The sequence below is a fragment of the Amblyomma maculatum genome, chromosome 4, assembly GCF_055883805.1.
Source record: "Amblyomma maculatum isolate TAMU_Amacu chromosome 4, ASM5588380v1, whole genome shotgun sequence".
NCBI classification, from domain to species: Eukaryota; Metazoa; Arthropoda; class Arachnida; order Ixodida; family Ixodidae; genus Amblyomma; species Amblyomma maculatum.
Genome location: NC_139347.1, coordinates 77,474,638 through 77,490,376, shown reverse-complemented (window position 1 = coordinate 77,490,376; position 15,739 = coordinate 77,474,638). Strand labels below are relative to the sequence as shown.

General features: G+C 47.5%; 1 protein-coding gene across 1 annotated transcript in view; it reads left to right on the top strand.

Annotated features, from left to right (window-relative positions):
• The first annotated feature begins 548 nt into the window (after nt 1-548).
• The window catches only part of LOC146191479 (acid-sensing ion channel 1A-like), a 54,611-nt gene continuing 39,420 nt past the window's right edge, over nt 549-15,739 (top strand). Inside the window, exon 1 of the mRNA XM_084599957.1 lies at nt 549-893. Coding sequence (XP_084456083.1) covers nt 603-893 — 291 coding nt within the window. The 5' untranslated portion in view covers nt 549-602. The remainder of the gene's footprint in view (nt 894-15,739) is intronic.

The window sequence follows — 15,739 nt, the reverse complement described above, 5'->3', positions numbered from 1 at the left end:
CCTCGGATCAGTTCAAAGGTCAGATTAACCTGCTGGAACATTTGAAAGGTTTCGTTAAAAATGCCAACGGTCGTTGGGCTAGTTTATGGAAAGGTCCCTAGGTCTTTCTAGCGTACGAACAAAGATGTCAAGATACTTACTATTTAGCCTGGTGCAAGCAAGTGCAGAACGCTCGCACTATACCATTACCATAGTTGGTTGGTTGGTTTGTGGGGTTTAACGTCCCAAAGCGACTCAGGCTTTGAGAGACGCCGTAGTGGCGGACTCCGGAAATTTCGACCACCTGGGGTTCTTTAACGTGCACTAACATCGCATAGCACACGGACGCCACTCCGTTTCGCCTCCATCGAAACGCAGCCGCCGAGGCCGGGATTCGATCCCGCTTCTTTGGGCACAGTAGTCGAGCGCCGTTTCATTGTCACCATGCCCAATGGGCGTCGTCCTAATCTACGTTGAATTGCTGCGTAAATAGAAAGAGCATGTACTTGAGCTTCGGCATGTGCATGGTGGAAAAATCTATATATGATGCAACTGATGCACCCAGGTCAGCGCTGCAGCGAAGCGCTTTGCTCGGACTCCGTCGGGCGGTGAGCCCGACGCCCATGCCCAGACTTCGGCGCCTCTGCTGGCTGTTCGTGTGGCTGGCGCTGGCGACGCTCATGGCGCACGACCTGGCCGCTGTAGTGGCCGACTACCTGCGCTTCGAGGACATAGTGACGCTGTCCGTGTATGAGCCTGCGCGGGCCACCTTCCCCGCTGTCACCGTGTGCAACCTGAACCGCGTGCGCAAGTCGGCTCTCTGTGGCGAGCGCCTGCTTCGCAAGGAGGGCCTCGATGCAGCCATCTTCCGATGGAGGCACATTCTCTGCAACGCCACCGATAGGGATGTCGCGGTGAGAGAACGCAAACTTTCATTGTCAGCAAATACGGATTGATAGGTCGGCTCCAAGAACACGTGACGTGGTTGATTTCAATGGGTCAATGCATGCGAAACGCCCCAGGCCTCAAAATCTGCCATCATGGATTCTTTTGAAAAAAAAAAAAATTGGAATTATTGTCGATTGCATGACTACTGTTTTAGAAAAATAATTTGGCAAAAAAAAAAATGTTTTTTTTCTTTTCTTCACGTAAGTGACTTTAGAAGTTTTCGCAAACACGCAAAAGCTGCTTGCAGTAAATATTTGCAAATCAGGTTAGAAAGCAGGTACAATAACAAATTCTGTTTTATATTATCGCACATGTGTTGTTCTTTAATGTAACTTCATAACTGCCCCCATATAAGGTTTTTCTGCGTTTCCCTGGTTCAATAAAAAAGCGAAATATTGTGCGTATTCAGCAGTTTTTATTGCAAACTTCTTTCGTCTTTCAGTCGTAATAAATTTTTAAATTGTTCGTCGTATGGTAGAGTTTATGCCAAAAATAATTTAAGTTTTTTTAAGAAATACTTTTTAGGAAAATCGGTCTCAAAGCTGTCAAACGTGATAATGTTGTTAAATTGAGAGCTAAATTAAGCATAAAGGCTATCGATATAGATATACGTGACATAGCTCAATAAACACACAAGATTCTCAGCTTACAATCCAGGACTTTTTACTCGAGTAAATTTTGTCTGACTCGATCATTTTTCTCTTTTTTTTTTTTCAAGTGCACAATCAGTGTCACTGCTCGGCACTGCCGTACTGTGCTTTCATTGCGTAAGACCTACTCGCCACAGCTGAATTTCGGAGTGCCTATAAACTCTCGATCCAGTAATGTGGGTGAATGATATTTTCTGCGCGAAAATGACAGTAAAATCACCATATACGCTATTACTGTTTTTTGTTACACTGTAATAGCATTTTAATAATATACATTTGCGTGAAGAAAGAAAACCTTGAACAATATCTGTTCTTAGTCTAGGAAGGGGAGGCGGGAGACGAGAGACATTTTGCATAGCGCTGATTAATTGTTTCATACATAAAGCAGCTGAGTTTCTTACGGGTCATACAAGAGCCTGATCGTCGCCACGAAGTGCCAACCGTAGCGCCTCCTTTTTGAAGCAAATTATGCGGACGTCATGCTTCTTCAATGTGCAGCGTCAGCATGTACTCTGTGACACACATATTCAGTCTAACTGCACTTGCCAGCTTGAAGCAGTTTTCGCAAGTCATCACGACATGGAAATTTCGAACGTTGAACAGATGAGGAGATGAGACAGCAAAAGGCAACAAAGACGAATGTAGAGAAATTTCCTGTTTGCAGGTTACCCTCCTATACGTGCCCGCGGGCCCGTTTAAGCCATTATTTCATTCTGCTGTGAGACAGAAGAAGAATTATGACCACGTGATTCTCTTGCGTCTGCAAAGTTGACTAATTGTCACAGAATAGGCGTTACATCGATACTTTCTTCGCTTTCCTGACCACGCCGAGGCTAAAAATTAGTGTCAAACTTTTGAAAGTGCATTGTTCAAGATGTTTTTTGTGGCATCAACTGATTGAGAAAGAGTTGGCTTGGGAAGCAGCTAAAGTAAACATACGTCCTTAGAAAAGGTCGGCGCCGCACAAATGCTATGCAGTGAAAGTACGATTTGGAAGTGCCGACCAGTGACGCTGGTTGTGAAGTTTAAAAATATATTTCTAGCGTGAGACAAAATTTACTAATATATATATATATATATATATATATATATATATATATATATATATATATATATATATATATATATATATATAAATATATATATATATATATATATATATATATATATATATATATATATATATATATATATATATATATATATATATATATATATATATATTGTAAAAGAAGGCTAGGTTGAGACGGCAAGGTCGTGACGGCAAGGCCAGCGATGCCTTGTCTAGCGTTTTTAATCCGGTGACAAAACCCAGGCGCGTGCCGGAGCCGGCGCCGCGGGACGATGATGATGGTATGTACAAATGAAAGAGGAAGATCATGGCATGTACAAATTAAAGAACATCCACGGAAGGCTCACACAATCTGCCCGGGGGGTCGGAAGCGGCCAGCCTGGCCGCTCCTACCTAACCGATGCATCGCGGCGCACAAACGGTTTCAGGCGAGACACATGAACAATTTCAGTTCCATGGTGGCGTCGATCAGCTGGGGGATCAACAGGCGTCACTTTGTAGTTCACTGGAGAAGTTTGGCTTATGACCTCATAGGGACCTACGTAGCGGTGGTGGAATTTGTCACTAAGGCCAGCGCTGCGCAATGGTGTGTAAAGCAGTACTTCGTCCCCAGGACGAAAAGAGACCACTCGATGTGTAGAATCATAGCGAGTTTTGCGGACTTCCTGGCACGCTGCCGTGTTGACGCGGGCAAGATGACGGCATCTGGCCACACGAGATAAAAAATGGGTAGGTACTGATGTGGAGTAGTCAGGCGTAGAGAAGAAGGAAGCGTCGAGAATTGTAGTGGGAGGACGGCCGTAAACAAGGAAAAATGGTGAGTAACCGGTAGTTCGCTGTACTGCTGTATTATAGGCGAATGTGACGAATGGTAGAATAGTGTCCCAATTTCGATGATCTGGTGTGATGTACATTGATATCATGTCCGACAAGGTGCGATGAAATCGCTCAGTCAGACCGTTAGTCTGGGGATGGTAGCTTGAGGTTGTCTTATGAAGGGTGGATGAGGCGTGAAGAACTTCGGCAACGACTTTCGATAAGAAGGCTGTACCGCGGTCACTTAGGAGCACCCGAGGAGCGCCATGACGCAATACAATTGATCGCAAAAAGAAATTTGCTACTTCTTCAGCGGAACCAGTCGGTACAGGTGCTGTCTCAGCGTAGCGTGTGAGGTGGTCGACAGCTGTTATAATCCAATGGTTACCCCCATCGGAGAGAGGTAGGGGACCATATAAGTCGATGCCGACTACGTCGAATGGCGTGGAGGGACAAGGAAGAGGTTGTAGAAGGCCAGCGGGCGAAGAAGTCAGCCGTTTGCGACGTTGGCACAGAGGGCAGGATGCGACGTATTTGGCAACGGTAGAAGATAAGCCAGGCCAAAAGAATCGTTTTCTCACGCGGTCGTAGGTTTTGTCAAAACCAAGGTGACCTGCAGTAGCGTCATCGTGGAGAGCCGCCGGTATACGTGGGCGAAGCACACGCGGCGCGACTGGGATCCAGCGAGTTCCATCAGGGCAATACACGTAGCGGAGTAAGATGCCATCTTCGAGCTTGAAATTGCGAAGCTGTCGGCGAAGCCTAGCATTGGGAGGGTCCGAAGCGCCGATAAGGCGGTCGATGATAGGACGGCAGTAGGCATCGGCTAATTGCTGTGAGCGGAGAGCGTGCTTGTTCCCAGAGTCGTCAAAACAAACGGTTGTGATATAAGTCGGGCAAAGAGATGCTCGGCTCTGGTCAGAGGTGGAAATGAATTGGGAAGAAAAGCAGCATGTGGATTCCGAAAGGGGACAGCGAGAGAGAGCGTCGGCGTCTTGGTGTTGGCGACCAGATTTATAAGTGACGTCGAAATGATATTCTTGCAGGCGTAGAATCCAGCGGCCAAGTCGGCCTGACAAATTTTTGAGTGAAGACAACCAGCAAAGAGCATGGTGGTCGGTCACAACTGTGAAGTGCCGACCGTATAGGTAAGGGCGAAATTTTTGGACAGCCCAGACGACAGCAAGACACTCCTGCTCGGTAATGGTGTAGTTTTTCTCAGCTGGAGTGAGAGTCCGACTGGCAAAGGCAATCACTTTCTCACGCGATGTTGCATCACGCTGCAGAAGTACAGCGCCAAGACCGTGACCACTGGCATCGGTGTGCAGGATAGTTGGAGCGCTGTCACTGAAGTGGCCAAGAACAGGATCTGATGTGAGGGCGTGCTTGAGGTCATTAAAAGCAGTTTCGCACTGCTCAGTCCACACGAAAGGGCTGCGTGCTTTTAGTAGCTCATGAAGTGGTGCAGCAATAGTTGCAAAATGCCTTATAAAACGCCGGAAATAGGACGCGAGGCCGAGGAAACTGCGCAAATCTGTAGTCCGTTGTGGACGAGCAAAGTTCAAGACCGCGATTATTTTTTCAGGATCAGGGCGAATGCCGTCATGGCTGACCAGATGTCCCAATATTCTAATTTCCTTCTGTGCAAAGTGGCACTTCTTGGTGTTGAGCTGAAGGCCTGCCGAAGCGAGACAGGTGAGGACTTCATTCAGGCGCGTGAGATGGTCATTAAAGGTTGCCGAAAAGATAACAATGTCGTCCAAGTAACACAAACAGGTTCTCCATTTTAGGCCACGAAGTACAGTGTCGATCATTCTTTCAAATGTCGCTGGTGCGTTACAAAGTCCGAAAGGCATAACGTTAAATTCGTAAAGGCCATCGGGTGTTGCGAAAGCGGTTTTTTCTTTGTCGTCCTCGTGCATAGGTATTTGCCAATAACCTGAGCGAAGGTCCAAGGTCGAGAAATATTCGGAGCCTTGGAGGGAGTCAAGGGCGTCATCGATTCGCGGCATCGGATATACATCTTTGCGGGTAATTTTGTTGAGTGCGCGGTAGTCAACACAAAAGCGTACCGAGCCGTCCTTTTTTTTAACTAGCACTACTGGGGAGGACCACGGGCTTGTTGAAGGACGAATTATATTGCGATGGAGCATGTCATTTACATTTTCTTCAATTACTTTTCGTTCAGAGAGGGAAACCCGATAAGGCCGTCGGCGAATGATAGAGTTACCTTCAGTAATGATGCGATGGTGTGCAACGCTAGTCCGTCCCAGAGGTGTGGAAGTGGCATCAAAAATGGCTTGGTGGTGTCGAAGCAATGTCAGCAGTTCTTGGCGTTGGTTCGGCGGGAGTTTAGGATTAATAGTCTTTGCGAGAACAGAAAGAGAGACGTCTGTCGAAACACGTTGCTGAGGCGGAGGGGCGGTGAGCACCATCAGGGAAAAAGGTTGAGCATCCACCATACAATTCAGAGAAGTTCCTTTTGGGAGCACGAGGGATTCATGTGAAGTGTTAGTGGCCACTACTGTCGCTGAGCCGTTCTGGAACCGGACAAGACTTGACGGGAAGGCGATGCCGCGTGGAAGATGACTATATGATGGTGCAATGAGTACGTCCCCGTCAGTGATGTGGTCAGAAACAACAGTAAGCAGTTTTTCGCACTGAGGAGGCAAAACAGTATCAGCGGCGGCAACGAGGGGATGATGTCGTTCAGAAAAGTCAGATGAAAAATCGCTGTCTGTCATATGGATAACACGGTCACCACAAGAAATTAACGCTGAAGCGGTTGACAAAAAATCCCATCCGAAAATCATGAGATGCGCACAAGGTGAGAGCACAGCAAACTGCACATGATGGCGGATTCCGTCGATAACAACTCGTACGGTGCACTTCGCTGAAGGGCGCAAAGGGACGTCATTGGCTCCACGGAGTTCAGGCCCATCATATGGGGTTGTCACTTTTCGCAAACGGTAGCACAAATCAGCGTGAATGACAGAAATTGCAGCCCCTGTATCAATCAAAGCTTCAACCGGTAAACCTTCAGCGATAACAGCAATCACGTTATACGGGCGATCAGGAGGACTTTTAGTTAGTTCGCAGAGTGCAGTTTGACCTCCGGAAACTGCAACACTTAGTTTTCCGGATGGCGGACAGGGAGAACGGTTGCGGGGCGGAGAGGGGAAACTGAGCGGCGGTATGGGGATGTGGATCGGCGTCGGGATACATGGTTCCCACGAGGCTCAGAGGAAGATACTGGAGGAGGGGAGGATCGTCGAGGTGGGCTTGAAATAGACCGCCGTTGATAATATGAGGTTGAAGGCATGTCGCATTCGAAGGTGTCGTAACCACGGCGCTCGTTCTGGAGGCGGCGACGACAGAAGCGGGATATATGTCCTCTAATACCACAGTAATAGCAGACTGGTCGGGGGGGACGCCAAGGTGCGTAATTGGGTTGTGTAGGTTGAGCCATCGCCATTGCATTGACGTGATTGTATGTTGGTGCTGGTTGGGGCGGGGGAACCAAAGAAGGGGAGGATGCAGCGACGTGCGCGTAGGTCGGCGCTGGGCGGTTTGCAGAAGGTTCGGTTGTCATAGGGCGGCTGATGGTAGCTAACGCTTCTTTAATCATGTTACGGAGAACGGCGTCATTAGGAGGTGCGGAAGAATGATCGCAGCCATGTCGACAGAAAGGATTAAGGGCTTGAAGCTCCTCGCGGATGATTGCTCGTATCATTGCCCGCAGATCAAGGTCAGCAGAGGTCGGACCAGTTGCGAAGCCGGGCTGTAATCGAGAGGACTGCAGCTGGTCGAGGCGTTGACAGGTCGTAATAATTGAATCAACACTTGAAGGATTCTGGGCAACTAAGGTGTGATATGCCATAGCATTGATCCCTTTTAAGACGTGGTGCACACGTTCAGGTTCCGTCATGGTGGGGCTAATGCGCCGACAAAGTGCAAGAACAGCCTCTATGTAAGACGCATATGATTCATCGGGACCTTGAAGGCGGGAAGCGAGCTTGTTTCTCGCGATCTCAGACCGAACTGCCGGGTCGGCGAAGTATTGGCGGAATTGCTGTTTGAAAGTGGTCCAGTTAGTAGTGTGGGGTTCGCGATTAATGAACCAGTTTCTGGCGACCTCAATTAGATAGAACGAAACGTTGAGGAATTTTAAAGCATCGTCCCACCGGTTATAGGCACTGCAGCGTTCATATGTGTCCAGCCAGTCATCCACGTCTTCGTCACGACGACCAGCGAACAGCGGTGGGTCACGTTGACGTGTGGGCAGAGTCGGAGGCATCGGTGCAGCTGAGGTAGAGGGTCCGGCCGGGTCGGGATTGCTCTCGGTGGACATGGCTATGGTTGTAGTTGCCAAACGGCGACCGGAACGTAGCTCCAGCGAGAGGCAGCAAGGGGATCGAATTCGACCTCCACCACTTGTAAAAGAAGGCTAGGTTGAGACGGCAAGGTCGTGACGGCAAGGCCAGCGATGCCTTGTCTAGCGTTTTTAATCCGGTGACAAAACCCAGGCGCGTGCCGGAGCCGGCGCCGCGGGACGATGATGATGGTATGTACAAATGAAAGAGGAAGATCATGGCATGTACAAATTAAAGAACATCCACGGAAGGCTCACAATATATATATATATATATATATATATATATATATATATATATATATATATATATATATATATATATATATATATATATATATATATATATTGCGGATTGCAGGCTAAGAAGTGTATGTGTTTAATGAGCCGGGGGGTCTAACACCGTACCTTACTCGCAGCTGTTAAACAGTTTGAATTCGCATTAGCATTTCGCATCTCCTCAGCTGTCGTTTAAGTTCACATTGACGTAAGGATAACTTTCCTGTGCATTCTTTCTTCAAAAGAGAAATTAACTTTTTTCTCGGAATGCGTTTGGTTGGGTAAGGAACATTTATTAGGAGTCGCTTAAAATTCAATTTAACATAAGTACGTCCTCTGCTCAAGCTTTGTATATTTTTGAGAATTACCTCAGTGTTTTATTTACACCTAACCTATTCTCGCCTGTGCATATTAAGCTGAAAAAATGTGTGCAAGTTTTAGGGAACCCTATCTGGCGATGTATTTGCGCACAGTACGGTTAAAACATTTGCGCACCTATGTACATGCTACAATAGCAGTGCACAGTGCTTGAATTCAAGCTTGCAGTTTGCATCACAAATGCTTAAAGAACAAGACAGAATAGCAATTGGTTTAAATGTTTATTGCATGCTGCTTGTAAATAAACAAAAAAAAAATTCCATTCTAACATAATTCAACTGTAGACTCGCGGGGCACACTGTACCCCTGTAAAGCGTGCTTTGTCTGTTAGACATTCGTGCAGTGCAAAAAAGGCGAACGTAAAGAACTGCTTTGTGCGTTTCATTGGTTTTGGTAACGACTTCTTGCTGCGACTCAGTGGAACTTGCTATGCCTACTGTTGCATACGGAGTGGGTTATGCTGCACATTTTGTGAGCAGGAACCGTCCACACACTTACATGTAATTGCCATTGCGCAGGTGTCGTTATTTGGAAGGGAAGCTATCCTTTCCTGCAGTTTTTTCCGAATTAGGCGTAGGTAATGCATATCCGAAAACAAGATTTTTTAGGGAGCACTTAAAATTTCCCTTTAAGGCTATGTGACACGCGTGCTGTTTCGCGTTCGCGTAAATGCACTCCGACACTAGCTTAATCAATAATCTTAAATTTGCGCCTCTGTTATCTCTCACCTACTCATTAATATATAATCCTTAGCTACTCCATTATGTGAAAGATTATCCGACATAATTATAAAGCCCCGCTTTACACCAAGCCGTATAAATTTGCCCAGTGGCTTAGGAGTGGCGTATGTGACTCAGGATTCAAGAACCGCAAAGGGCTTGATTCTTATCTCACCCTCCCATTATTATTATTATTATTATTATTATTATTATTATTATTATTATTATTATTATTATTATTATTATTATTATTATTATTATTATTATTATTATTATTATTATTATTATTATTATTATTATTATTATTATTATTATTAATTACTTATTTATACTGCTGTATCGCATTCGAGATGTAGCAGGAGTGGGTACAGTATTAGTACAAACAAAAACCCATGGCAACGTTTAGCGCCGCACGGGGGCTGTTAATTGCGACGCGCGTCTTTCTCTCTCTTCTTTTTCTTTCTTTATTTTCTCTTCTGTCCGCACGAGGCAGCGGAGGTGGCTCAGCCACAGAGCCAGTAGGCGTAATTCCGTCTTCTCAACGGTAGGGTCCCGCAACTTCTTTCTCGTCACTGGTTGCCTCTGAGCGGGTTAAACGGCGATTGTTACTGAGAGGTGTGTCTGAACGCAACCTAAAGGTAACATACACTCACTAAAGGCAGGAAATGATTACGTTGAAAAGTATTAAATAGAGTAAGCGTTGTCATTGTGTAGTCTCGCGGCTGTGTTCACGGCAGGTTTTGTGGCTATCAAGGATTAAAAACATACATGATGCAACCTAAAGGGAACACCCTCCAGAAAGATATTAGTAGCTTATATTGATATTACAATTTAAAAAACAGATTTTGAAAAAAATTTACGAACGCATGATTCGAACATACATTTAATTCGCTAAGTGCTCAGGTCAGTAATGTTAATCCATTGCGCCACAGAGGCTTTTCTTTTTTTTTTCTTTATTGCCTGTTTTGAGTTCACATCAATTCAAAAAAGATCCACATTAATGGTAAAACTCGCAACAACCAGACTTCGGCTGTCACTAAAGGTTTAAAATTTCTTGAGGACAGCCAGTTCATCGAGCACACTGATCCAGTCAGGTGGATCAGAAAGCACCCGGTGCGTTTCTCTAAGGAGCAGCACACTCTCGATAAAGTTATCGCGTACAGAAAGCGTGTTGACATCTGCATGTTGCACTTGCATCCTTGTTTTCCACAGGCTGTGGAGGCCCAAGACTATGACTAAATCCAAAGGAATACCCTCACTCTCGACTGGAAGGAACCGTATGCCATACGGATCTAACGGAAGGTCTTTCATTAGTGTTCTCTGGAGAACATCCCAGTGAAAGACTGGGTCCCAGCAATCCAGAAAGACGTGCTCGATTGTCTCTGGTTTTTTGCAAAGGAGACAGTCTGTTGTCCTGGGAACGAATAAGCCTCTTTCATGTAACCAGGTTTTAACAGGTAATGTGTTGGAATGTAGCTTAAAGAAGAACGTTTTAACTGAAGGCCTAACTGGCATCTTTTTCACACGCTTTAAGACATCCTGTCCGGGGCCTCCACGGTGTGGTGCACGGTAAATCGGCAACGGTATCGTCACATCCCATTGCGCCACAGAGGCAACGATCGCGGCAAACTTTAAATGTGCTCTTATTCATTTTTACAATATTTCCGCTATCTGTCGCCAGGTGACGCTGCTCAGAGGACCCTACCGTGGAGAGAACGGAATCACGCAGCCAGTAGCAGGCCCGTGCATTTTCTTTTTCTTATTTCTGCAGTCGCAACAACAACACGAGACTCCCCTGATGGGGCAGGGGCAGGTAGGTCACCGCCACTTGCGGCGGAGGCTTGCCTGCCACTGAATTTTTATCTGTTGTAGGCCGTCATTGCACCCACCACCGCTTAGGTGATGGTGGACGACGGCCGTTGTTGCGGCGCGCGTCGTTCTCTCCTTCCTCTTTTTTTTCTTCTCTATTTTCTCTTCTGTCCGCACGAGGCAGCCGAGGGGACTCAGCTGGAGGCGAAACGAAGTGGCGTCCGTGTGCTGTGCGATGTCAGCGCACGTTAAAGATCCCCAGGTGGTCGAAATTACTCCGTAGCCCTCCACTACGGCTCCTCTTTCTCTCTTTCCACTTTCATTCCCACCTTCCTCCCTTCCCTTCGGCGCGGTTCGGGTGTCCACAGAGCAAGTGTGACAGTTACTGCGCCTTTCCCTTCCTGTGAACCAATTTAACTTTAACTTAACTCAGCTACAGAGCCAGTAGCAGGCCCGTGCATTTTCTTTTCCTGGCGAAAGCCAGTGGTGCCCTGGACTGGGGGCGCCAACCGCTCGTCAGCCTCGGTTGAAGAGGCGAAGAAAAAGATCTCCGAGCAATTAATAAAGTTCACTCACTCACTCACTAGGAGGAGACGTGTTGTGGGGTCGCGCTCAGCTTTGCCCGCTGCTAGGGAGAAGGGAATTAACAGACGCGCAGCAGCTGGAATAAATCCGTTTTGAGTGCGACTCTTGTGGTGCAGCGTCCTCTTCCACATCGATTTTCTTTTTCTTCGAGGACACAACTTATTTATTTCAGCCGCTGCGCGTCTGTTCCTTCTCTTCCTTGGAGCGCGCGATGCTGTACGCGCCACCACAATACAATATTTGAGCCAGGTCTCATCAGTCATAGTTAGACAACTGCTGGACGAACTCATCCCAATGAGGTGCCCTAGACTGGTAGCTCATCCGAACTCGACCTTGTCATGTAGTGTCGTGACGTCACACAACCCGCCGACCAATCATTTCCCGGCCATGTCATCTATCAACTGCCACTTTCTAATCGCATGTTCATGATTTTTCGCTGAAAACGCCGATGGCGGATTATCTGGGAAACTGGGCCTTAATGCTATAGCATGAAAATTTCGGAGAGCACTGTAGAATCTACACTGCAGAAATGCGAACACCTAGGCTTTGCTATTGCACATGGTGCATCACGTTTGCTCTCATTATCATTATCAACTAAGTGCACCGTCATTATCATTGCTACTTTCATCCTTGTCATTATCACTAATTGTAGCGTCATTGTCGCCGCTACTATAACCCTCACGATAGACAAGGAGAATTATGATGTGCGCTTCACGATGCGCTCGGCTAGGGATCTGAGGGATGGAGGTTCGATTCTCGGTGGAGACAGCATTTTTATTTTTTTATGGTGTCGTCAGGATGATTGACAAGTGACACATCAGCGTGCAGATCCGATGCACAAATCCCTCACACATCTCGCGCACAACTCTTGCACACGGGATTTCATTCCATGACACTAGAAAGGCTTTCGCCTTAATATAGACCATGTGCTTATTTGTGTCCAAAGTATTTACTGATGCTACTGATAATTTAAATAAAATCTCTAGACACATGAACCGCGCCGTAAGGGAAGGGGAGAATATTGCAGCGAAAGTGGAAAAAGAGAAAGGGGAGTCGTAGTGGAGGGCTACGGAGTAATTTCGACCATCTGGGGACCTTTAACGTGCGCTGAGAGTTGAGAAAGGTGGCTGTTCCTCGCCCTACGGGGCTGGGACGGTGGGTCAACGCCGCTTGCAGCGGGAGCTAGCCAGCCACCGAATGTTTATCTGTTGTAGGCCGTCATTGTACCCGCCACCGCTTCAGTGGTGGATGACGGCTGTTGCGGTGCGCTCTTTCTCCCCCCCTTCTTTTTCTTTCTTCTCTATTTTCTTTTCTGTCCGCACGAGGCAGCGGTTGGTTGGTTCATAGGAAGGGAAAGGCGCAGTATCTGTCACACTTGCTCTGTGGACACCTGAACCGCGCCGTAAGGGAAGGGATGAAGGTGGGAGTGAAAGTGGATAGAGAGAAAGGGGAGCCGTAGTGGAGGGCTACGGAGTAATTTCGACCACCTGGGGATCTTTAACGTGCGCTGACATCGCACAGCACACGGACGCCTCTTCGTTTCGCCTCCATCGAAATGCAGCCGCCGTGGTCGGGTTCGAACCCGGGAACTCCGGCACAGTAGTCGGGCGTCTTACCACTGCACCACCCCGGCGGGGCAACACGAGGCAGCGGAGGTGGCTCAGATACAGAGCCAGTAGCAGGCCCGTGCATTTTCTTTCCTTTCTTTCTACAGCTACGACAACAACAAAGCTGTGAGTGGTGCAGCGATAGAATCTTTAACACCCACTCTTCAATCCGCGGTTTTGTTTTCAGAATTTTTATAATAATAATAATAATAATAATAATACTAATAATAATAATAATAATAATAATAATAATAATAATAATAATAATAATAATAATAATAATAATAATAATAATAATAATAATAATAATAATAATAATAATTGGCTGACTGGAAAGGAAAGGCGCAGTATCTGTCACACTTGTTCTGTGGACACTTTGACCGCGCCGTAAGTGGTCGGGCGTCTTACCACTGCACCACCCCGGCGGGGCCCACCTCCGCTGCCTCGTGCGCACAGAAGAGAAAATAGAGAAGAAAAAGAAGAGGGAGAGAAAGACGCGCGTCGCAACAGCCGTCGCCCACCACCGATGCGGTGGCGGGTACAATGACGGTGTACAACAGATAAAAATTTGGTGGCATGCTAGCCATCGCCGCAAGCGCGTTGATCTACCAGTACCAGTTCCGTAGGGCTTGGAACAGCCACCCGCTCCGACCCCCATGTCTGTTGCAGACACTGCTACATTATACCACATATTATTTGGATTTAGGACAAGCCCCATAGTGCCTAAAGTAGATATCCCTAGTCCTGAAAATTGGGGGTACCTTCAAGCTGTGCCGGAATACCCGTGTTCGATCCCGATCACCGGCGGCTGCGTTTCTATGGAGGCGAAACGAAGAGGCGTCCGCGTGCTGTGCGATGTCAGCGCACGTTAAAGATCCCCAGGTGGTCAAAATTACTCCGCAGCCTTCCACTACAGCATTTAATTCACTCTATTCACTTTCACTTCCTCCTTCCTACCTTCCTTTACAGCGCAGTTCAGGTGTCCACAAAACAAGTGGGGCAGATACTGCGCTTTTCCCTTCCTTGAACCAATTATTATTATATTATTCTCAAGCAGCCTGAGATGCAGAGCGTCAGCTCATGCTGGTGCAGCAAACCAAGGCCGCAGCTTTGGCCAACAGACACCTGGACCAAGGACTGCGCCGACTATTGCTCCCTCACCAACTCTTTCCTAACCCACTACCCTAACCCCGAATTTGAAGGTAATGTTTATCACTAAATCAATCAAGCAGGGGGAAACAACGCGGTAGCAATGACGTCACTCGGCGGAGCATAGTCTCCAGGGATAGGACAAAAAAATTTGGAGGACGCTTAAGCTTCGCCTTCAAGAGTGGAACGCGATAGCGTTATTGCACCTCGTCGAGAAAACTTACTAAACGCAAGGGTATTGGGGCATCCTCGCACCGGTACCCGCGCGGCCCGAAGGGGAGAAGCGGGTGAGCGAAGATAGTGATCTAAAGAAAGGAAAGACGCTTGATTCTACAACCTGTGAGGGTGCACGGCGAAACGTCAGGGGCGAGTGGCGCGCCACGTGTCGGGGCAGCGCCGCACATTGCGAGGAGGGGTTCTTCTGTGTTTGCTGCAAGATGGCTCTGCATGTGCGCAGAGCGCAGAAGAAATGCAGCGGAAACGTACTTCGCTACTCGTGTAACTGCGACTTCTGTAAGTAACATGCTCATAATTACCGATATACACTGCAGTATAACGTTCTACGGCATGTTTCTAAGGTAACACCGCATTCACTAGAAGCGCTTTTGTACCGCTTTCAAGCATCGAACTCGTGGCTGAGTGACACAAAACAAAGTACATATTGGAACATATGGTATGAACCAAAGCCAGGAAATAAAGAAGAAAAAAAACTCGTGGCTGAGTGGTAGCGTCTCCGTCTCACACTCCGGAGACCCTGGTTCGATTCCCACGCAGCCCATCTTGGAACTTGCTTTTTATTTATGAAGTGCATGCCGGGATTTATCGCTCACTGGACGCCGACGACACCGGCTTTTCTGCGACACGAGCTCCTTAACGCTACCGCGTTAAAACGCTACCGCGTTAATATAACAAGTAGAGAAGCCTGGGATACCCTGCTGCGAAGTTCTGACCTAGTGGTTCATCTGGCGAAAGAGGCCGCAACAAGCCAAGGGCTACCTGCCAGCCTCTAATACGCGGGCGCACGACTCCCCGTCTTCCCCGGCACGCATGCCGGGGGCGGGAAAGAGGACGCTCATTTCCGATGGAAATAAAAGTTGTGCAACCAACCAGCCAACTGCGCAGCCGAAAGCGAGGTAACTGTGCGTTCACCTGTCTAGTCACGTGGCCGCTGTGACGTCATTCAATTGCAGCTATGCTGGAGCGAGCCGGAGTCCCCGAGTCTCCGTGCGCCTAATATCGGTGGGTTAGCGTCGCAATCCAGCGTCTCTCTGATCAGTTCCATGCTCATGGTCATGGGAATTCCGTGGATGACTCCTTTTCCGGCGTCTTCCGGCATCGGTGCATGGTTGTTCACCTCCACGGTCTTCCCTCTGATC